The following is a 26,168-nucleotide window of genomic DNA, read 5'->3' on the forward strand; positions in this document are numbered from 1 at the left end:
AGAGGACTCAAATCAATAAAATTAGAAATGAAAAAGGAGAAATCACAACTGACACCACAGAAACACAAAGGATTATAAGATACTATGACAAACAACTATAGGCCAATAAAATGGACAATCACAAGAAAATGAACAAATTGTTGGAAAGGTAAAACTTTCCAAGACTGAACCAGGAAGAATTAGAAAATATAAACAGACCCAACACAAGTAATGAAATTGAAGCCATAATTAAAAATCTTCCAAGGGCTTCCCTGGTGGCGCTGTGGTTGAGAGTCCGCCTGCCGATGCAGGGGACACGGGTTTGTGCTCGGTCCGGGAAGATCCCACATGCCGCAGAGCAGCTGGGCCAGTGAGCCATGGCCACTGAGCCTGCACGTCCGGAGCCTGTGCTCCACCACGGGAGAGGCCACAACAGTGAGAGGCCCGTGTACCGCAAAAAAAAAAAAATCTTCCAAGAAACAAAAGTCCAGGACCAGATGGCTTCACAGGCGAATTCTATCAAACATTTAGAGAAGAGCTAACACCCATTCTTCTCAAACTCTTCCAAAATACTGCAGAGGGAGAAACACTCCCAAATTCATTCTATGAAGCCACCATCACCCTGATACCAAAACCAGAAAAAGATTATCACAAAAAATAAAATTACAAACCAATGTCACTGATGAACATAGATGCAGAATCCTCAACAAAATACTAGCAAACAGAATCCAACAGCACATTAAAAGAATCATACACCATGATCAAGTGGGATTTATCCCAGGGAGGCAAGGATTCTTCAATATATGCAAATCAATCAATGTGATACACCAGATTAACAAATTAAGGAATAAAAACCATATGATCATCTCAATAGATGCAGAAAAAGCTTTTGACAAAATTCAACACCCATTTATGATAAAAACTCTCCAGAAAATGGGCATAGAGAGAACCTACCTCAACATAATAAAGGCCGTTTATGACAAAACCACAGCAAGCATCATACTCAATGGTGAAAAACTGAAATCATTTCCACTAAGATTAGGAACAAGACAAGGATGTCCACTCTCACCACTCTTATTCATCATAGTTTTGGAAGTCCTAGCCACAGCAATCAGAGAAGAAAAAGAAATAAAAGGAATACAAATTGGAAAAGAAGAAGTAAAACTGTTACTGTTTGCCAATGACATGACACTGTAAATAGAAAATCCTAAAGATGCCACCAGAAAACTACTAGAACTAATCAATGAATTTGATGAGGTTGCAGGATACAAAATTAATGCACAGAAATCTCTGGCATTCCTATACAGCAACAACGAAAAATCAGAAAGAGCAATTTATGAAACACTCCCATTTACCACTGCAACAAAAGGAATAAAATACCCAGGAATAAATGTGCCTGAGGAGGCGAAAGACTTGTACTCATAAAACTATAAAACACTAATGAAAGGAATCACAGATGACATAAACAGATGGAGGAATATACCATGTTCTTGGACTGGAAGAATCAATATTGTGAAAATGAATATACTACCCAAGGTAATTTACAGATTCAATGCAATCCCTATCAAACTACCAATGGCATTCTTCAAAGAATTAGAACAAAAAAATTTACAGTTCATATGGAAACGTGGAAGACACCAAATATCCAAAGCAATCTTGAGAAAGAAAAATGAAGTTGGAGGAATCAGGCTCCCCCGACTTCAAACTATACCACAAAGCTACAGTAATCAAGGCAGTATGGTACTGGCACAAAAACAGAAATATAGATCAATGGTAAAGGAGAGTAAAGTTTTTATGAGTAAAGTACAGTTAATGATAAAAAACTGGAAAATGTCTGTTGGGGTCAAATTTCTCATTCTTGAAAGCCAGAAGGAAGACATGCCACAGTGAAAAAGGTAGAGTGAAATTGGGAAGTAAACAAACTCTGAAGCTTACTCTCTCTGAAAGAAGTATAGACTCCAGGAATCCATGTTGGATGAAATAAAATCTATCACTAGATATGTTACAAACTGAAACAAGAAAGTTTGAATACAGTTCTAGCAAAGATTTCCCAATCTCCATCCCATGTAACTACTTTCATAAGTAAATTAACAATATAATCATTTCTCAAGGTATACTGAAAGTATAAGACAAACAGGTATGCTCAAGGAAAATTAATCATAATGTATCAAGGGTCACATGTTAAACATAATCAAGATGAAAGAAAAAGAAATGAGACCTAATGCTCCAGACAAAATAAATAAAATAAAATTCAGAGGGAAGAATGTGCAAAAGCAGCATAAAAAATACAATCTGTGATGTTGGTCAAATGCTACAAAATTTTAGTTATGCTAGTTGAATATGTCTGGAGACGTAATGTACAGCATGGTGATAATAGTTAATAGTACTGTACTATATATATACTTGAAATTTGCTAAGAAGATAGATCTGAAATCTTCTTAATGTGTGTGCACGCACACACACACAGTAACTAAGTAGAGGTAACAGATATTTTAATTAGTTGGATTGTAGTGATCATCCCACAATGTATATGTATATCAAAATATCAAGTGTGGGCTTCCCTGGTGGCGCAGTGGTTGAGAGTCCGCCTGCCGATGCAGGGGACACGGGTTCATGCCCTGGTCCGGGAAGATCCCATATGCCACAGAGCAGCTAGGCCTATGAGCCATGGCCGCTGAGCCTGCGCGTCTGGAGCCTGTGCTCCGCAACGGGAGAGGCCACAACAGTGAGAGGCCCGTGTACTGAAAAAACAAAAAAAAATCAAGTTGTACACCTTAATATATACAATTTTGATATGTCAATGATATCTCAATCAAACTGTAAGTAAGTAAAAAAATAAATAAGACATTTCCTGGAAATTAACTGGAAGAAAACATAACCAAAGAAACAGCAGAATATCTCCTAGGCAAACTTTGTAATGTAAAAAGAAGTCAACACGAACCTGAATTTAAAGGTGCAAAAAAGATGATAAAATGACATGATAAAATAAAGGAAGACTAGAGAGTTAAGGAAACTTAGGCCAAAGTAACACAATCACAGAATTAATTAAATTAGAAAAAGCATGAAACAGCAAAGATGGTAAAAAGTCGAATCACTAACAGAGGAAAGGCTTGTTATAATCACAGTTAATATGGACTTTAAAATGAAAATTTATGTGTAAGTAATAACTTTTGAACAACAGAGAACAAGTTAAGATGATCTAATGTAAGAATAATATCTGTAAAGTTAAGAAAGACAAAATATTCCAATATATAATACAGAAAATTTTCCCTGAAAAAAAGAAATACTGAAAATTGAGAAAGCCCACTTTATTTCATGAAGAATTTATTCAGAAGATCAACACCAAGAATATCCTTATTAAATCACAAAACATTAAGGAACAAGCACAAATTTTTTAAGCTTCCAGGCAGTAAATGCAAGTCATCTATGAGAAAGAGGGAGAAAAAATCTGTCTGGCCTCAGGCTTCTCCACAGAATTAGTTAATGCTAGAAAAACATGGAATAATGCCTACAAAACTTTGAAGGAAAGATATTCTGAACCATGAATCTGATCTCTAGCCAAGATGTACTCAGAAATGCCACAGACCTTTGATACCTAAGAACTCAAGGAATAGAGCACAATAACCTCTTCCTGAAAAAATTACTTGTTAATAAAATCCAGCCAACCAGGTCAAAACAAAGAACTCATGAATGGAGGATTAGGCAAGCTGTGCATCCATTCATACATAGAAGGAAAACTAAACTGTGGAATTTATAGTTTCAGAGCAAAATGTAAATGTTATAAACCTTAACAATGTAAAAATAATGAAACTATGAAAATTGTTGGGAGGAGATCTTGTGATAAACAAACATTTATTACAAATTCAATAAGTCTCTCAATTTTACTTCCACGTCACTTCATTCTCTTAAAATGGAACTAAAATAGAAATGAATACTTCTTATTAAGAAGTACCATGGATAGTATAATTCTTTTTTTTAAAATTAATTAATTAATTAATTAATTAATTTTTTTGGCTGTGTTGGGTCTTCGTTTCTGTGTGAGGGCTTTCTCTAGTTGCGGCAAGCGGGGGCCATTTTTCATCGCGGTGTGCAGGCCCTTCACTGTCGCGGCCTCTCTTGTGGTGGAGCACAGGCTCCAGACCCGCAGGCTCAGCAGTTGTGGCCCACGGGCCTAGCTGCTCTGCGGCATGTGGGATCTTCCCAGACCAGGACTCAAACCCGTGTCCCCTGCATTGGCAGGCAGACTCTCAACCACTGCGCCACCAGGGAAGCCTGATAGTATAATTCTATTTTATAAAGTTATCTATTCATTCAATCTGAACATTATTCTAAAGAGATTTCTGGAAGAGTATTTATAATGTCAATGGTAGCTATTTCTGAGGGTGGGATTTTGAGTTTCCTTTGCTACATATTGCTTGAATTCTTTAAAATGAGAATAAACCATTTTCATAACAATATGGCCACTATTCTACATATAAAACAGTATTAAAGAAAGCTAGAGTAATGCATTTATACTAAGAAAGACAAGAGAAAGTCCCTAAAGGTTTTTAAGTTGAGAGGTAATACAATAATGCCCTTAAGAAAGATTAATTTGAAGGGAGTAGGGACAAAAGGCAAGAATAACAACTGCAAATATTGATAAATGATCACAAGCTTTCCAAGTCTAGATTAATGGGAGACTAATGATACCATTCATCTGAAATATGAATTTCAGGAAAGGCAAATGATTTGGGATACAGGGGTGGTGACCTGATGAGTTTCACTGGATACAATCATCAAGCAATAGGTAACTGAGTCTAGAGCTTCATTGAGAGGGTGGGGTTAAAATGCAGATCTAGGAGTCACTACAGAGAGGACAGCTGAAGCAAGGAGAATGATTGTGATATTCAAGGAAAGGAATAAATGAAGTGGACTGAAGGCAGTAACATTTAAGCAGCAAAAGAAAAAGGGAAGATAGTAAAGCACTGGTTAGGAAAGCAGAAGGAAAACCAAGATAGCGCAGAAGAAAGTGTTCTAGAAAAAAATACATAACAGTGTTGATAATGAACAGATCCAGAAAAGGCTTTTAAACATAGTGATAACAGAGTAACATTCTGAAAGGAAAGTACAGTATAGCATAGAGGAAAAATGGTGTCATAAGGAATTCAAGAAGACAGGAGTGATGAAGTAGTGGAAATGAGCACAGACAGCTCTTTCTAGGAATCTAGTGATTTCCAAAAGGAAAGAGTAGGTAATCTATAGAACAGGTGGAAGTAGTCAGTCTAGAGGAAGAAAGCAAAGGAGCAGGCACAAGAAGATAACTGATGAAGCAAATTTTAAAAGCAGGCAAGAGGACACAGCACAAGGAAAAGGCTACTGCCATAAATAAGGAAAAAGATGTCTTTTCCTCAAAAAAAATCCCCAAAACCCTGTAATTATGAGTAGACACATTGCATCTGAAAAGCTATCAATGAGACCATTAAGAAACTGAAAATAAAAGCCATTTTATACTATTAAATAAATGATAAAATCGTGTGCTGAATAACTCTGCCTGTAATAATAATCACTAACAACTAAATAGTAGATCACTTATTTTCAATCATCTGTGTATCCAAGAAAGAACTAAGACATCTGAGAAGACTTAATTTATGCCAAGAACTCACAAAAAAAGTATATGTGGAAAAAATATCTTACACAGGACTGAAATAAATATATTTGGTATGTCTCAAGGACATATTCTTAAGTTCTAGTGGAACTTAAGTATATTTTAAATCACTGGATTATTAGAACTTCTGGATTAGTAATAAAACAACAGAAATGCATTAGGGACTTAAGGAAAAGTTAGGAAGTGGAACACAAATAGGATGTGGCATTCTATGAAACTGTAATATTTTACAGAGTATTTACAGCATACCAAGGATGGCATTAACTGCTTCACAATACGCACAACCTAATTTAATCCTTTCAGCAATTCTTTGAGATGTAGGTAAGATTATTCCTATTTTACAGATCAACAAATAGGCTGAGAGGCTAAAATAACACCCAAGACCATTCAGCTACTATGTGGTAGAGTCAGGACCTGAATCCAAATTTATCTAACTCCAGAGACTTCAGTCCTCACTATTATGATGAAAAATTACTTTTGAAGAAGGAGCAACTGTTTGACATATGTGGAACCAAATTTCCTGATCATAAAAATCACCTGGGGGGCTTATAAAAAAATAAAGCTCCTCAGGGGCCACTCTAGCATTACTGAAAAAAACCTGCAAAGCTTGGAAATCTCTCTTTTTAACAACTCATATTACTGTTATAATCAGGCAAGACTGGGAAATATTGGCACGTGATAAAACCAAAGGTAGGAGGAGGTTTTGTCTCATAGATTAAAATGTCTGGGGATGAAAGTAATCGGCAATGTTTCACACAAACTTTTAAGATATTTATGTAATTATACTAAGAACAATTCATTCATAAAATATTTAAATGAATGAGAGAACAAGCAAAAACTAGATTGTCTATTTTTATTTTCTTTGTAGATATAATACATTTCAAAAGAGGGTTTCAGAGATTATCGAAGAGAAAGCAATGAAAATTAAGAGAACCAACAGGGCAGCAGTTGGTAGCAGGGTTTTAAAGCAGAATTTCATATCAGCAAAAATCTTAGTACAGACTGTTAACTCAGTGAACCTGGATTATTAAGAATTTTTAAAACTGAAAATGGTAGCTGATATCTTTATGTAAAAACAACCAGCAGTCAACCACTTACCTTGACGGAAATTATTTAAACTATAGTTTGGGTTAATATGTTTATAGGAGCCACTTTGGTTTAATGAGATTATAATGAAAGTAAATATATTAGGCAATTAGACAGATCAAAATTCATACAAGTCATATAAAAAAAGACCACAAAATGAAAATACTAAATCAATAATAAGAACAGTGGTAAAAGCATAGGCTTTGGAACCACAAACATCAGGATTTTAATTCCGACTGTGTGACCATCAACAATCTGCCTTCAGACTGCTCCTCTAAAACATAAAAATAATACATAGTTCAGAATTTCCACTTCCAGCTATGATGGAGTAAGAGGGTCCAGATGCACCCTCCCACCTTAAACAACTAAAAAATTAGACAAATATATAAAATATATGAAATGCAATTAATGTAACACAGCAAATATCAAAAGAACAAAGGACAAAACCACATTATTCTTGCAATAGATGGAGAAAAAGGATTTGACAAAATCCAATACCCCTTCATGATAAAAACACTCAACAAACTAGAAGTAAAAAGGAACTTCCTCAATCTTTGAAGTGTATCTATGAAAACCCCATACCTAACATCATATTTGATGATGAAAGACTAAATGCCTCCCACTCCAAAGATCAGGAACAAGACAAGGATGTCCGCTCCTACCACTTCTATTCAGTATTGTATTGCAGGTTGTATCCTGAGCAATAAGCAACAACAACAACAAAAAAAATCAAAGCCATCCAGATTGGTAAAGAAGTAAAACTATCTCTAGTTGCAGATGGTATGATCTTGAATATAGAAAATCTTAAGGAATCCACTAAAAAGCTATTACAACTAATGAGCAAGTTCAAGCAAGGTTTCAGGAGATAAGATAAATATATAAAAATCAATTGTATTTCTATACACTAGCAGTAAACAATCTGAAAATGAAATTAAGAAAACAATTCCATTTACAGTCACCTCCAAAAGAGTACAATCAATACTTAGGAATTAATTTAAACAAGAAGGTGAAAGGCTTGTGTGCTGAAAATTAGAAAACACTCCATAAAGAAATTAAGGAAGATTTAAATAAATGGAAAGATATCCTGTGTTCATGGATTGGAAAATCTAATATTATTAAGATGGCAATACTCCCCAAAGCATGGTAAAAATTCAATGCAATCCTAACAAAACTCCAATGGACTTTTTTATGGAAATGGAAAGCTTATCCTCATCCTAACTGCAAGTTGCCCCAAACAGCTAAGACAACATTGAAAAAGAACTAAGTTGGAGGACTATAGTTCCTGATTTCAAAGCTTACTGAAGTGCTACGGTAATCAAAACAGTGTGATACCAGCATAAGGATAGACGTATAGACCAGTGGAATAGAACTGAGAGAAGAGAAATAAACCTGTACACCTATGGCTAATTGATTTCCAGCAAGTGTGCCAAGACCATTCACTGGGGAAAGAATAGTGTCGTCAAGAAGCAGTGCTTGGACAAATGATATCCACCTGCAAAAGAATAAAGGCAGACCCCCTACCTCATTCTGTATATAAAAATTAATTCAAAATGTATCTATGACCTAAATATAAAAGCTAAAACCATAAAACTCTTAGAAGAAAACATGGAGGTAAATCTTCATGACTTTGAATTTCGCAATAATTTCTTAGCACAAAAAGTACAAAAAATAAAACAAAAGATAGATAAATTGGACTTCATCAACATTAAAAACTTTTGTGCAAAGAACATTATCAACAAAGTGAAAAGGTAACCTACACAGTGTGAGAAAATATCTGCAAATTATATATCTGATAAAGGACTAGTATTGAGAATATACAAAGAACTCTTACAGCTGAACAACAAAAAGACAAACAGCCCAATTTAAAAAAATGAGCAATGGACTTTGAATAGACTTTTTTCTAAGGAAGATATACAAATAGCCAATAAGCACATAAATATATGCTCAATATTGTTAGTCATTAAGGAAATGGACAGATTCCTAGAAAGACACAAATTACACAAGAGAAATAGATAATATGAATAGCCCTATGTATATAAAAAAATGGAATTTTTATTTAAAAAACTCATCCACAAAGAAAACCTCAGGCCCAGACGGCTTCATTGGTAAATTCCACAAAAAATTTAAGGAGGAAATTGTACCAGTTCCACATAAACTACTTTAGAAAACTGAAGAGGATGGAAACCTTCCCAAGTCACTTTAGGAGGCCAGCATATTCTGTTACCAAAAGCAGACAAAGACATTATAAGAAAAGAAAAAAAAAGATCAAAATCCCTCACAAACATTGATGCAAAAATTCTTAAAATTTTAGCAAACGAAGCACACCAAAATATAAAACTGATATTATATCATGACCATGTGAGCTTTATCCCAGAATTGCAGTTACTTCGGTATCCGACAATCAAATACTGAAATTCACCATTTTAAGATCTTAAAAAAACACATAATATCATCTCAATAAATGCAGAAAAAGCAGGTAACCAAATTCAAAGTCCATGGTAAAAAAATTTTAGTAACTAGGAATAGAAGGGAAGTTCCTCAATCTGATAAAGAACATCTATGAAAGATCTACAGCTAATATCACACTTAATGGTGAAAGACTGAATGCTTTCTTCCTAAAATTAGGAGCACGGCAATGATATTGGTTCTCATCATTAATCAACACTGTGCTAGTACTGGTTAATGCAATAAAGGGAGATTTAAAAATGAAAAACATACAGGAAAAGAAGTAATAAAACTAGAACTAGTAGGTTTAGCAGGGTTGTAGCATATAAGGTAATACACTAAAATCAAATGTGTTTCTATAAGTTAGCAGCAAACAATTAGAAACAAATTTAAAACAAGATACTATTGACAAGAGCATTAAAAATATGAACTGCAGGTAAATTTCATAAAATATATACAAACCAAAATAAATGGAGATATATGCCATCAGACATATGGTTCAGAATACTCAATATCATTAGGATGACAAGTCTCCCCCAGATTAATGTATATATTCAATGCAATTCTAATCAAAATACAGGCAGGCCTCTTTTGGGCAGGAGGAGTAGAAATTCATAAGCTGATCCTATAAATTACATGGAAATGCAAAGAACCTAAAAGAGCAAAAGTAGTTTTAGAAGAAAATAAAACTTAAGGATTTATACTTGATTTCATGACTTATTATAAAGGTACAGTAATGAAGATAAAGTTGTATTTATAAAGATAAATGTAACAGAATAGAAAATTAGAAATAGACCCACACATATATAGCCAATTGCTTTTCAACAAGGTCTAAGGCAATTCGTTATACAAAAGATAGTCTCTTTAACAACTGATACTGGAACATTATATAAAATGTTTCATTATATGAAACATTTAGGGTTTCATTATATGAAAAAAATGAACCTCAACCCTACCTCACACCATATAAAAAACTTAACTCAAAATGGAATATAGACCTCACTGTAAAATTTAAAACTTCTAGAGAAAATTTAAGGGAAAATCTTAGTGACCTTAAGTTTATGTAACTTTTTAAAATAGGGTACAGAAAAACATAAAGTATAGAAAAAAAAAAGTCTATATGGGACCTTTCCAATTTTTAAAACTTCAAAAGACACTTTTAAGAAAATGAAAAGGCAATCCGTAGACTGAGAGAAAATATTTGCAAAACATTGATATTAATATCTAAAATATACAAAGTCCTCTAAGAAATTCTGCTATTTGCCACAACATGGGTGAAACTGGAGGGTATTATGCTAAGTGAAATAAGCCAGAGAAAGAAAGAAAGATACTGCATGGTATCACTTATATTTGGAATATAAAAGAAAAAGTGCAACTCATCGAAACAGATTTTTCTTTCTGTAGTTGATTTCTAGTTTCATACCATTGTGGTTGGAAAAAATGCTTGACATAATTTCTATCCTCTTAAATCTGTTGAGACTTGTTTTGTGGTCTAGTATGTGATCTATCCTGGAGAACATTCCATGTACACGTGAAAAGAATGTTTATTTTGCTGTTTTTGAATATAATGTCCTATAGATATCTATTAAGTCCAACTAGTCTATTGCACCATTTAAGACCATCATTGCCTTATTGATTTTCTGTCCAGATATGCAACCAACTGAAATGCCCACCAACAGATGAATGGATAAAAAAGATGTGAGATAGATATATATATATATATATATATATATATATATACAATGGACTATTACTCAACCATAAAAAAGAACAAAATTCTGCCATTTGCAGCAACATGGATGGACCTAGAGAACGTTATGCTTAGTGAAGTTAAGTCAGACAGAGAAAGACAGAAACTGTATGATATCACTTATAATTGGAATCTAAAAAATAATACAAATGAATATATATGCAAAACAGAAACAGACTCAGAGATATAGAAAACAAACAAACCAGTGGTAACCAAAGGGAAGAGGGGAGAAGGGAGGGGCAAATTAGGGGTACAGAATTAAGACATACAAACTACTATGTATAAAATAGATAAGCAATAAGGATATATTGCTATTACATGGAATTACAGCCATTATCATGTAATAATTTTAACGGAGTATAATCTGTAAAAATACTGAATCACTATGCTGTACACCTGAAACTAACACAATATTGTAAATCAACTATACTTCAATTCAAAAAACTCAAAGAGCGAGCAAACAGAAAAGTAGTTGCCACAGGCCGGGGGGAGGCAGATAGAAATAGGGAGAGATTGGTGAAAGGGGACAAACTTTTAATTATAAGATGAATGAAATCTAAGCATCTAATGTATAACATGGTAGCTATAGTTGATAACACTGTATTGTATTGATATAATTGAAATAAGCTAACAGGGTAGAACTCAAATGTTCACACACACACAAAAGATAAATATGTGAGGTGATGGATATGTTAATTAACTGGATGAGGGAAATCCTTTCACAATGTATATGTATATCAAATCACCATGTAAATATCTATTTTATTTGTCAACTATATCTCAAAAAAGCTGAAAAAGAGAACTGTGACTAATAACAAAACAATCTAACTTTAAAAAATGAACAAAGATATTTGAACAAACACTGTACCAAATAAGAGCTACAGATAGGAAATACACACATGAAAAGATGTTCAAAAAGCAAATTAAAACCACATGACACTATACATAAAGACTAATATGGAATGGTTAGAATTACAGTATGTAACCATGTCAAGTGTTGGTGAGAATGTGGCTAACTAGAACTCTCATCCACTGCTGGTAAGAGTATATAAAGTGTTTCTTTAAAAGTTAAACCTATCATAAGACTCTGCCAATATCAGGTATTTACCAGAGAAAATGAAAGCACACATCTGCACAAAGATTTGTACACGAATTTACACAGCAGCTATATCTATAACAGCCAAAAACTGGAATGAAAACAAATGTCCATCAACAAGTGACTGGATTAACAAACTATGGTATTTCTACACAATGGTATACTTCTCAGCAATGAAAAGGAAATGATACACAACAGCATGGATAAAATTCAAAATAACTATGCTGAATGAAAGATGCCAGGGGAAAGAGTACATACTCTATGATTCCATTCATATAAAATTCTGGAAAATGCTAACATCCATAGTGACAAAAAGCAGATCAGCAATTGCGTGGTAACAGAGTTGGAGGAAGGAATGAATTACAAAGAGGTATAAGAAACTTTTGAGGGTGATGGAATTGTTTATTATTTTCATTGTACTGATGGTTTCAGGAATATATATGTCAAAACTCAACAAATTGATGCTTCACATATGTGTTATTTATTGTCTGTGAATTATACCTCAATAAACCTGTAAAAAGTAATACATATCTCACAGGATTATTGTAAGAATAAGATATTGCACATAATAAGTATCAAATGAGCATGTAAAAATGCTGTTATTCTGGCACAGGATAAACATTTGATAAACATTAGCTTCTCGTGTAACAACTGAAAAAGTACTCAAGTAACTAATTCAATGTTCAAAGCACCTAAGTTATACCTTAGCTTCTTCCTCTTGTGCTTTTTTAACAATTGCTTGTAACTGCACCTCTCGTTTAAATTCAGCATGAAGTAATTTCTCTTCCATCATCCTACGTCGTTGGTCTAGTAACTCTTCTTTCCACTTCCGGACATCTTTCTCCTATATGCAATGAATTATCACATCATTAATTTCAGCATACATAGTCACTTGACAAGAAGTGCAAACAGATAAACAGCTTAGGAATTATAAAGTCAAGAATGTGGAAAGACCTAAAGGATCATGACTAATGATTACGAACACAGTCTATGGAGCCAGACTGATGAGTTCATAATCTACCATGGTCACTTGTTAGATATATAAACTGGGCAACTTTTTTAGCCTATGTCTCAGTTTCCTTATCTATAAAGAGAAAAGTAGTAGTACCTAACTCATAGGTTTTCAAGATTGAGTGAATATATGTAAACTCTTAGAACAGTACATTAGACATTGCTCAAGAGAAATATTTGCTGTTATTATTATACTGCACTATGAGCACACTTAAAATAAAAATAGTGTATATGTCTTATCCTTATAAACATTAATGGCTCTATAACCCAAATTCAAGACAGATAATTTTATCCTAGAAATTGAAAAAAAGGTGAGAAGTCTGAAAAATAAATATTTGCATTAGAAACATTCTCTGAAGGAACAGAGAGTTTTGACTATAGAAGAATAATTACGTTAGCTCCCTTTACTTCCTTAAAACAATATCAAATAGAAGTAAAAGACTTGTCCTGTGCTCCAAGAAATCAGAACCTGCACCAGCAATAAGAATAAATTATAGAAAATCAATGTTGGCTCAACATGAATGGGAAGAAAACTAACATTTCAGTTGAATTTCATCTATATAATAATGTATTTAACCACCTAAAAAAGTATGATGCAGAAACAGTACTGGATTAGGAGCTAGGAACAGGTCCTTAAAGCTCTAGCTCTGCAAATTATTGGTCATGTGATATTGGTAACTAGCTCTGCAAATTATTGGTCATGTGACATTGGAAACAGCCCTTAGCCTCTCCTAGATTCAGTTTTCACATCTATAAAATGGGGTTCAGGGGGACTTTCCTTGTGGCGCAGCGGCTAAGAATCCGCCTGCCAATGCAGGAGACATGGGTTCGATCCCTGGTCTGGGAAAATCCCACATGCCACGGAGCAACTAAGCCCATGCACCACAACTACTGAGCCTGCGCTCTAGAACCCGCGAGCCACAACTACTGAGCCCGCACACCACAACTACTGAAGCCTGCGTGCCTGGAGCCTGTGCTCCACAACAAGAGAGGACATCGCAGTGAGAAGCCCGTGCACTGCAACGAAGACCCAAGGCAGCCAAAAATAAATAAATAAAATAAAATAAATTTTTTAAAAAATGGGGTTCAGGATCTGTTCAACTCTGTGTGCCTCACAGAGGTATTGTGGTGATCAGATGAGACCATATATGTATAGAATAGTGTTGAAACAATAACTCATTATATAAATGGAAGGTGGGATTTATCATTTAATAATTGAAGGGATACCTACATTGATGGGAAAATTAAACCAAAGAACCTCTAACGTCTTGTACAATTTCAAGAATTTACTATTTTGGGGCTTCCCTGGTGGCGCAGTGGTTGAGCCTGCGTGTCCGGAGCCTGTGCTCCACAACAGGAGAGGCCACAACAGTGAGAGGCCCGCGTACCGCAAAAAAAAAAAAAAGAATTTACTATTTTGTTTGCATGAGTATCTGGAGATTATATTATATAGTGAGAAAATAAAGTATATAATTTTATTTGTATTAAAAATACAATAAGGGAAATTATAATTGTGTTAGAACATTTTTCTAAAGCTTAAAATGAAATAATATATTAACTCTTATAGAGCCCCATGAATGGAGACTGTTTTTCATATTTGATCTATTCAATCTAAATGATTAAAATCTTGATTAAAATGATTAAATTCTTGAGATTCAGGTAAAGAGAAAAATTACAGATTTTCTTCCTTTCCCAGCCAACTTGTCCACTGTACTAAGGAGAATCTTATGCCACCTCATTTTTACATTCAAATTATTTGGTCCAATTGTTTTCCCCAATTTTAAAACAAACATAAGTAATGCAAATATTTTTAACCTAGGCATATTAGTCCTCCTTTCTAGGACCAGAAGGTAACAAGGAGTTCACCTATACTATAACGGTTACCTATCTTCTGTCATGCTATGTTAGGTATATGTAGTTCACAGACTTCAAGATGGCTCCAAATGATCCCAGCCACCTGGTATTCAGACCCTTGTGTTTTTCCCTCCAACACTGTATCAGGTTCGTGACCAACACAATTCAGCAAAAGTGATGGTATATCACTTCCAAGATTAGGTTATAAAAGACAGTGCAGCTTCCATTTTGGCAGCTCACTTGTTCATTCTCTCTCTTTCTCGTCTTCTCTCAGATTACTCTGTGGGAAAGGTAGGAGCCATGTTATAAGAACATCAGGCTATGGAAAGACCCACATGGCAGGATACTGAGGTCCATAACCAACTGCTGAAGAGGAATCCAGGCCTGCCAATAACCATATGAGAGTTTGGGAGTGGATCCTTCAGCTCCAAATGACTGCTGCCCCAGACAACCAGCTTGACTGCAACCTCAGGAGAGACTCTGAACAAAGAAATAACAACACAAGCCACTCCTGGTTTCCATGCCCAAGAAACTGTGAGCAGTTGTTTTAAGTGAAAATGTGTGTTGTTTTAAGCTGCTAAGTCTTGAGGCCCTTTGTTACACAGCACACATACCTAATACAGTACTCATGTCTGTCAGGTGTAACTAACAATAAGAATGACCATATGCTGAGCAACAGCCACCCGAGCACCACGCTACTGTTTTACTTGCCACTTTCATCATCACAACTGGTTAACAATGATAATTGTCATTTTATGGATAAAGAAATTAAAAGGCAGTATTGTTATGTAATTTGCCCAGGGCATCATATCCTATTATGTGGTTCAAACCAGGATTTCACCTGATTGGCCATCTCCAGAGCCCATGTTCTTTCCACTACATCACACTAACCAGAAGTTACACTGCTCTAAATACTCCAAGAATCTCTTCCATAAATCTAATTAGTGCCCTACTTATTCAAATCTGATCATCTCAAGCTCAAAACTGTCCTACCAATTCATTGAACACTTTGCACAAGACTACCCCAAGGAAACCTCCACTGAAAATGGCAAAAGACAACGCGCAGCTTTAATAATCCATGTGAACTCAGCAAAACATCAATTTACCAGCTTTTTTAGGAATGACAAATTCTGTTTTCTTTCTTTAACAGGTAGCTTTCTGTAACTCAGTAGATAGAAATGCTTTTGTTTCCCAGTAAATTTATTTTTATTGTTCTTTTAGCTTCTCTCGAACCAGAAGAAGTCAAGTTGAAAATAAGCCCATTAATTTAAGGCAATCATACTTCCCTAAAAATTAAAAACTCACCCTTTCTAACAATTTCTGAAGCTTTAATGTTTTCTCTTCACGTAACTTTTCCCTTAGCTGCTGTGCTTTCATTTGTTTTTCTTCATGTTTCTTCTTAGATTCTGCAATTGTTCTATTAATACAAACAAATGGACAAGAGACACAAATGTTTACATGATAAAGTCAGTAATATCTTCTTTAGTCTTCAAAGTTCTTAAAATAAATATAAAAAATATACAAAACTAACTTTGGCCTAAAATTTCACAGGAACATTGTCACTTTTCAATGGATCTGGAAATGTCTTGAATAATGTACCTTAAAATAGTATGTAGTAACTCCATTTAATAGTCAAGAACATCTAGTTCCCTTCCTGTGAAACATTTCAAATTAATTTTCAAAGGCCAGACCTTTTACGAGATGGTGAGGAAAGTTTTTCATGCATGTGAATTCCATGTCCTGGAGGTCTAGCAGGTTCCTCCTCTACAATATCCCCCCAGGATGTATTTTGGCGCCAAGATTCACGAGCTGTTTTCAGAAAAAAGAAAACTGCTATTGCTTAACCACATAATTCTATAAAACCAACATTTGAGAACAGACTTTTAAAAGGCATCCCACTCTTATTTATTTTACACAAAAACCCCAAGTAATAAGATAATCTATTTTATACCCCTCTACCTATACATACAACACACACACACACAAACATACAAACATGTAATACCTTCATAATCTGCAAGGACATCGTTCCAATCCATAGACATACCACAGAAAGATACACTTCCACTGCCCATGCTGGCCTAAAATGTAGTAAGAAAAATTGAGTAACAAATATTTGAACCAATTATAACCTTATAAAATGAACTATATATGAAATTTTTCTACCTATTGCTCATATATTTCATTTAGCAAACAGTCCAAAACCAGAAAAAAGTTACATACCTCTTACAGTCACAATAATTACCAAGTTAAAAATACCACAGCCTATACATTTTAAGAGGAAGACTAACCTACGTGCCATTAACAGCAGAGACAAGCCAAGTAATTTTAAAAGAAAACTACTGGGTTTAAACTATTACTACATAAATTCTGACATATTTAGAGCATACATCAGAAAAGCTAAAAAGTATTTGTTGGGCATTAAAATTTAATAGGATAACATAGCAAACATTCATGATACTTTTATTCTTTAAGAAATCCCTCTCATCAACATATATATCCTGAGCGCCTAGTGATAGCAAGGCAATGTATCATTTGCTTTTTATTAGCAGAAGGAAAGATGTATCTTTGACTCTTCTTCAATCTGTACAATTATAATCTGAGTAATGTTACGTATTTACTTACTCTGAGATTCATTTTCTTGATGTGTAAAATGAGAAAACAACTTCCAACTTGTCAATTGCATTATATATAAAAACACTTAGTAATGGCAAAGTGCTTAAAAAAAAACTTGCTATTGTTTATCGTATAAGTCTCAATCACCCAGAGAATAAAAATTCTAAAAGCTCACAGAAAAATCACTGTCGTTGTCAGTTTCAATATTGATATCATTGTTTTCTTCAGCTTCAATTTCTCTAGTTAACTGTTCCTCTTCAGCAATAGCACTAGCAATGGCTTCTTCATTGGCCTTTTCTAGACGATCTGCTAGCTCTTCCTTTTTAGCAAGAACTTCTGCCATAGACTATAAAGTGAAAAACAAAATCAGTTGACTGGAAAGTTAAGTAAGTATTTCTTTATGTTCTAATCATAAATAGTATATATAAAAATAGCATTGATCTAGAATTATAAAACTTGGGGTCCAGTTATATGACTCGGAAATTTCTTAAAAGCAAAAGACTATTTTATATTCCATAAAATGATACAATAATCCATGAGACCTTTTTACTAAACTGCTGTGTATGACAAACTGTGAAGTTGTATAAATAATAGTTATTGTTATTAATAATAAACTGTGAATTTCATTTGAGCACCAAAATTCAAAACATTTACAGGTCAAATATTTGAAAAACCAAAGAAAAACATTATACTTTAAAGGGAATATAAAAAAAAAATTATGCCGTACTGGTGATGAGACTTTCTGAACATATATACCTTACTTAAAATTATGCATTAGAATTATGTAATACAAATATATGCATCAGAATTATTAATTAATAAATCCCTATAAAAAGCTAAATATGCATATTATAAACCCTAAAGCAAACAGTGAAATAACAAATATTTATGGCTACTAAGCCAAAAAAGAAGATAAATTATAAAAGAAAATTAATCAAAAAGATGGGAGAAAAAGGAAAAAGGGGATGAAGAACAGATGAGTCAAAGAGAAAAACAATAAGATGACAGATTTAAAGGAACCATATTAATAATCACATTACACGGAAATAGAGACTCAAATTGGATAAAAGCAAGACCCCAAACCACATGCTGCCTATACGAAACCTAATTTAAATATGAGAATATAAACAGATTACAAATAAAAGAGCTACCATACTAACACTAACCAAAAGAAAGTTGAAGTACTAATATCAGACACAGTAAATTTCAGAGCAAAAAATATGACAAGGGATAAAGAAGGTCATTTCATAATGATAAACTGTTAATTCACTAAGAAGACAAAACAATCCTAAAGGTTTATGAAAATAATAATAGATCTTCAAAATGAAAGAAGCAAAAACTGATAGAATTACAAAACAAAATAAACTTAATGGGAACGTAAAATGATGCAGCTACTTTGGAAAACAGTCTGATAGTTTCTCACAAAGGTTAAATGTAAAGTTACCATACGACCCAACAATCCCATTCCCAGATGTATACTCAGGAGAAACGAAACCATATGTTCACACAAAAACTTGTACACAAATATTTAAAGCAGCATTATTCATAAATTCCAAAAAGTGGAGAAAACCTAAATGTCCATCAACTGATGAATGGATAAAATATGGTATATTCTACAATTTTCAATCAGTGGAATATTATTTGGGCATAAAAAGGAATGAAATACTGATACAGGCTAAAACACGAATGACCTTGAAAACAATATGCCTAGTGAAAGAAACCATTTACAAAGACCACATATTGTATTCCACTTCTATGAAATGTCCAGAACAGGCAAATCTATAGAGACAAAAGACAGATTAGTGGTTGTATAGGGCTGGGTGGGTGGGGTGAAAGGGAGGACTGCTGCTGGGCACTGGGTTTCTTTTTGTAGTGATGGAAGTGTTCTAAAACTAATTATGGTGATGTCTGCACAACTCTGTGAATATACTAAAAAACACTGCACTGTACACTCTAAATGGATAAACTGTATGCTATGTAAATTATATCTCAATAAAGTTGGCTTAAAAAAAGTAGCCCCACAGATATATGCAGAGATTTCAATACCCCTCTCTCAACTGATAGAACAAGTACAGAAAATTGGCAAAGGAAACCTGAACAATATTATCAACAAAACTGACCTAGATATTTTCCCAAGAGAAATGAAAACATATGTTCAAAACAAAGACAAACGTTCATGGTGCCTTTATTCATAATAGAGAAACTGGCAACAACTCAAACATCTGTCAACAATTGAATGGATGAACATACTGAGTTACATGCATACAACAGAGTACTCCTAAAGACAATAAAAGAAGAAGGAACTATTAATATACACAACTACATGGATGAATCTCAAAATAATTATGCTGAGTGAAAGAAGCTAAACAAAGATTACATTATTCCATATACAGAAATTTCTTAAAATGCTAATTAATATGTAGTAACAGCAGAATAGTGATAACCCTGGGAAGGGGAAACAGGGAAGCGCAGAAAGGAGGGATTACAAAAGAGAAAGTGAAAACTTTTGGAGGCAATCGATACTTTCATTATCTTGATTATAGTGATGATTTCACAAGTATAAACACATGTCAAAATATATCAATGTGTATATCTTAAATATGTGAAGTTTACTGAAAATCAATAACACCTCAATAAAGGTATTAAAAATGCAAGTGCTTGCGCTTCAGCTTATTACTGAATTGGTCTGGAGTGGAGCCTAGACATGGGTATCCTTCTTAAAGCTTCCCCTCCCCACTTCATTTCCCCTGTCGATACTCTGCCCCCTCAAAACATACAAGATTGTCCCTGGGGAAGAGAATGGGGTGAGAGAGTTTAGATGACAGACCATTTCTTTGCATCATAAGCTTTTTCTCTGTAAACGCTAGAATATTATAGAAACTAACTTGTTAAGGTGCCACACAAATATCATACCTAACAATGATTTAAAAAAACTATTAAAGTTAAATATATTTAACTTTGCAGAAAGTAAATTCTCACATAAGCCTATTTCCTTCTCAATTTTATCTTCTCCAGAGAACATTTCTATTTCACCTCTTAAGACCTGAAGAGATTTTAACAGAGTAACAGAGCTTACGGATGAAATAATGACTAAATTATCCATATACAACTTCTACTATTTTCACACTGTGAAATTCAAACACATACCTGCATACATAATCATTTTTTAAATTTCTAAATTTTCATTAAAATTTGTAATTTCAGTAAATCTAAAAAAAATAAATCCATGGTAGCTAGGATTTACATCAGCATATTTTTACAATGGTGGCAAAAGTGGACCTTAAACATAAAGGGTCCTTTATGTTTAATAAATAAATTTTATTATTATAAATTCTTACAGTCATTTTTTGCTTAGGCTTCTGTTAAATAAGAGAACTACAGATTTTTTTAGTTGAACCATGTATGTGACAATACTATATTGAGGCAAAAAAAGAAAACAATTTTCTCAACACTGCAGCAATTCTCTATAACCCTCTATTTAGAACCTAAACAATGACATGCTTATCTAGAGCAACCCACAGAAGTATCTGTGCCAAGACAAATTAAAAACATAAAATTTTCTCCAAATATTAGTTTAGTTAAAATTCCTCTAAGACCTCTAAGGATATGATAATATTCATATGTAAAGCAGAACTTATTTTCCTTCAAGTATGTAAATGTCATTCTCAAAATAACCAAGGGTTTTTAATACTCTACCATAAGCTTATTTTACCTACGTGATCAAAATAAAAATGATGAGAGAAGAATTTTTAAATAATTATTTTATGCTTATTTAACTATAGGATCTTTTTCCTCTTTCGAAATTTGATTCTCATAGAATCCATTTGCAAAATACATAATTTAATATGATAGCTAGCTATGAAAACAAAAATATAAATACGACCAATTTCTACCGATACATTAAACCCACTATTTATATGACCGTAAATTAGTTAATCTTTAAAACATTCGCACTAAAAAATCTAAGTTAAAAAAAAGTTGCCCTTTATTCCTTTATAAAGGAATCTAAATATTTGTTGTTCTTATTACTGTAACTCTTATTTTTCCCTTAAACAATCCATATCAAATTTCAACTACCTAATCTTGTTCTCTCTCTAAAATGTATAATTTGGCCTAATATCATCTGCTGGTATCATCTTTCAACATGATGAGGCATTAAATTTAAAAAGAAATTATAGTATACAGTGGCCAATTAAAAACTAAATTTGGAGTGTAGGAGGAGGAACCGAGATGGCGGAGTAGAGGGACATGCTCTCACTCCCTCTTGCGAGATCACCAAAATAACAACTAGCTGCTGGACAATCATCCACAGGAAGACACTGGAACTCACCAAAAAAGATACCCCACATACAAAGACAAAGGAGAAGCCACAATGAGAAGGTAGGAGGGGCACAATCACAGTAAAATCAAATCCCATAACTGCCGGGTGGGTGACTCATAGACTGGAGAACACTTATACCACAGAAGTCCACACATTGGAGTGAAGGTTCTGAGCCCCATATCAGGCTTCCCAACCTGAGGGTCCAGCAACCGGAGCAGGAATTCCTAGAGAATCAAACTTTGAAGCCTAGTGGGAATTGACTGTAGGACTTCTACAGGACTGGGGGAAACAGAGACTCCACTATTGGAGAGCACACACGAAGTAGTGTGTGCATCGGGACACAGGGGAAGGAGCAGTGACCCCAGGGGAGATTGAACCAGACCTATCTGCTTGTGTTGGAGGTTCTCCTGCAGAAGCGGGGGTGGGGGGGATGCTGTGGCTCACCGTGGGGACAAGGACACTGGCAGCAAAAGTTCTGGGAAGTACTCCTAGGCTAGAGACCTCCCAGAGTATGTCAATAGCCCCACCAAAGAGCCCAGGTAGGCTCAAGTGTTTGGTTGCCTCAGGCAAAACAACCACAGGGAGGGAACCAAGCCCCACCCATCAGCAGTCAAGTGGATTAAAGTTTTACTGAGTTCTGCACACCAGAGCAACAGTCAGCTCTACCCACCAACAGTCCCTCCCATCAGGAAACTTACACAAGCCTCTTAGATAGCCTCATCCACCAGAAGGCAGACAGCAGAAGTAAGAAGAACCACAAATCTGCAGCCTGGGAACAAAAACCACATTCACAGAAAGATAGACAAGATGAAAAGGCAGAGGGCTATGTACCAGATGAAGGAACAAGATAAAACCCCAGAAAAACAACTAAATTAAGTGGAGATAGGCAACCTTCCAGAAAAAGAATTCAGAATAACGATAGTGAAGATGATCCAGGACCTCGGAAAAAGAATGGAGGCAAAGATCGAGAAGATGCAAGAAATGTTTAACAAAGACCTAGAACAATTAAAGAACAAACAAACAGAGATGAACAATACAATAACTGAAATGAAAACTACACTAGAAGGAATCAATAGCAGAATAACTGAGGCAGAAGAACGGATAAGTGACCTGGAAGACAGAACGGTGGAATTCACTGCTGTGGAAAAGAATAAAGAAAAAAAGAATGAAAAGAAATGAAGACAGCCTAAGAGACCTCTGAGACAACATTAAACGCAACAACACTTGCATTATAGGGGTCCCAGAAGGAGAAGAGAGAGTGAAAGGACCAGAGAAAATATTTGAAAAGATTATAGTCAAAAACTTCCCTAATGTGGGAAAGGAAATAGCGACCCAAGTCCAGGAAGCGAAGTGAGTCCCATGCAGGGTAAACCCAAGGAGAAACATGCCGAGACACATAGTAATCAAATTGGCAAAAATTAAAGACAAAGAAAAATTATTGAAAGCAGCAAGGGAAAAATGAAAAATAACATACAAGGGAATTCCCATAAGGCTAACAGCTCATTTCTCAGCAGAAACTCTACAAGACAGAAGGGAGTGGCATGATATACTTAAAGTGATGAAAGGGAAGAACTTACAACAAAGATTACTCTACCAGGTAAGGATCTCATTCAGATTCAATGGAGAAATCAAAAGCTTTACAGACAAGCAAAAAGTATGAGAATTCAGCACTACCAAACCAACTCCACAACAAATGCTAAAGGAACTTTTCTAAGTGGGAAACACAACAGAAGAAAAGGATCTACAAAAACAAACACAAAACAATTAAGAAAATGGTCATAGGAACATACATATCAATAATTACCTTAAATGTGAATGGATTAAATGCTCCAACCAAAAGACACAGGCTTGCTGAATGGATACAAAAACAAGACCCATATATATGCAGTCTACAAGAGACCCACTTCAGACGTAGGGACACATACAGACTGAAAGTGAGGGGATGGACAAAGATATTCCGTGCAAATGGAAATCAAGAGAAAGCTGGAGTAGCTTTGCTCATATCAGATACAACAGACTTTAAAATAAAGAATGTTACAGGAGACAAGGAAGGACACTACATAATAATCAAGAGGTCAATCCAAGAAGATATAACAATTATAATTATATATTCACCCAACATAGGAGCACCTCAATACATAAGGCAACTGCTAACAGCTATAAAAGAGGAAATCGACAGTAACACAATAATAGTAGGGGACTTTAACACCTCACTTACACCAATGGACAGATCATCCAAAAGGAAATAAATACGGAAACAGAAGCTTTAAATGACACAATAGATGAGATAGATTTAATTGATATTTACAGGACATTCCATCCAAAAACAACACAATACACTTTCTTCTCAAGTGTGCACAGAACATTCTCCGGGATAGATCACATCTTGGGTCACAAATCAAGCCTCAGTAAATTTAAGAAAACTGAAATCATATCAAGCATCTTTTCTGACCACAACGCTATGAGACTAGAAATGAATTACAGGGAAAAAAACGTAAAAAACACAAACACATGGAGGCTAAACAATACGTTAATAAACAACCAAGAAATCACTGGAGAAATCAAAGAGGAAATCAAAAAATCCCTAGAGACAAATGACAACGAAAACACGATGATCCAAAACTTATGGGATGCAGCAAAAGCAGTTCTAACAGGGAAGTTTATAGCTATACAAGCCTACCTCAAGAAACCAAAAAAATCTCAAGTAAACAATCTAAACTTACACCTAAAGGAACTAGAGAAAGAATAACAAACAAAACCCAAATTTAGCAGAAGGAAAGAAATCATAAGTATCAGAGCAGAAATAAAGGAAACAGAAACAAAGAAAACAATAGCAAAGATCAATAAAACTAAAAGCTGGTTCTTTGAGAAGACAAAATTGATAAACCATTAGCCAGACTCATGAAGAAAAAGAGGGAGAGGACTCAAATGAATAAAATTAGAATGAAAAAGAAGTTACAACAGACACTGTAGAAATACAAAGCATCCTAAGAGACTACTACAAGCAACTCTATGCCAATAAAATGGACAACCTGGAAGAAATGGACAAATTCCTAGAAAGGTATAACCTTCCAAGACTGAACCAAGAAGAAACAGAAAATATGAACAGGCCAATCACAAGTAATAAAGTTGAAACTGTGATTAAAAATCTTCCAACAGGGCTTCCCTGGTGGCGCAGTGCTTGAGAGTCCACCTGCCGATGCAGGGGACACGGGTTCGTGCCCCAGTCCCGGAATATTCCACATGCCGCAGAGCAGCAGGGCCCGTGAGCCATGGCCGCTAAGCCTGCGCGTCTGGAGCCTGTGCTCCGCAACTGGAGAGAACACAACAGTGAGAGGCCCGTGTACCGCAAAAAAAAAAAATCTTCCAACAAACAAAAGTCCAGAACCACACAGCTTCAGAGCTGAATTCTATCAAACATTTAGAGAAGAGCTAACACCCACCCTTCTCAAACTCTTCCAAAAAACTGCAGAGGGAAGAACACTCCCAAACTCATTTAATGAGGCCACCATCACCCTGATGCCAAAACCAGAAAAAGATACTACAAAAAAAGAAAATTACAGACCAATATCACTGATGAATATAGATGCAAAAATCCTCAACAAAATACTAGCAGACAGAATCCAACAACACATTGAAAGGATCATACACCATGACCAAGTGGGATTTATCCCTGGGATGCAAGGATTCTTCACTATATACAAATCAATGTGATACACCATATTAACAAATTGAAGAATAAAAACCATATGATCATCTCAATAGATGAAGAAAAGGCTTTTGACAAAATTCAACACCATTTATGATAAAAACTCTCCAGAAAGTGGGCATAGAGGGAACCTACCTCAACATAATAAAGGCCATATACGACAAACCCACAGCAAACATCATTCTCAATGGTGAAAAACTGAAAGCATTTCCTCTAAGATCAGGAATGAGACAAGGATGTCCATTCTCACCACTATTATTCAACATACTTTTGGAAGTCCTAGCCACAGCAGTCAGAGAAGAAAAAGAAATAAAAGGAATACAAATTGGAAAAGAAGTTAAACTGTCACTGTTTGCAGATGACAGGATAATATACATAGAGAATCCTAAAACTGCCACCAGAAAACTACTAGAGTTAATCAATGAATTTGGTAAAGTTGCAGGGTACAAAATTAATGCACAGAAATCTCCTGCATTTCCTATACACTGATGATGAAAAATCTGAAAGAGAAATTACAGAAACACTCCCACTTACCATTGCAACAAAAAGAATAAAATACCTAGGAATAAACCTACCTAGGGAGACAAAAGACCTGTATGCAGAAAACTGTAAGACACTGAAGAAAGAAATTAAATATGATACCAACAGATGGAGAGA

The 26,168-nt window shown here is 34.7% G+C and overlaps 1 protein-coding gene across 2 annotated transcripts in view; it reads right to left on the bottom strand.

Annotated features, from left to right (window-relative positions):
* SCAPER (S-phase cyclin A associated protein in the ER) overlaps positions 1-26,168 on the bottom strand; it is a 493,827-nt gene that overhangs the window by 313,811 nt on the left and 153,848 nt on the right. For both annotated transcript variants that reach the window (XM_030874887.2, XM_030874885.2), the window contains exons 11-15: positions 17,657-17,827; positions 16,871-16,946; positions 16,557-16,674; positions 16,171-16,282; positions 12,704-12,844 (exon numbers count right to left, since the gene is read on the bottom strand). In XM_030874887.2, coding sequence (XP_030730747.1) covers positions 12,704-12,844; positions 16,171-16,282; positions 16,557-16,674; positions 16,871-16,946; positions 17,657-17,827 — 618 coding nt within the window. The remainder of the gene's footprint in view (positions 1-12,703; positions 12,845-16,170; positions 16,283-16,556; positions 16,675-16,870; positions 16,947-17,656; positions 17,828-26,168) is intronic.

This window comes from Globicephala melas, chromosome 2 (genome assembly GCF_963455315.2).
Source record: "Globicephala melas chromosome 2, mGloMel1.2, whole genome shotgun sequence".
Classification (NCBI taxonomy): Eukaryota; Metazoa; Chordata; class Mammalia; order Artiodactyla; family Delphinidae; genus Globicephala; species Globicephala melas.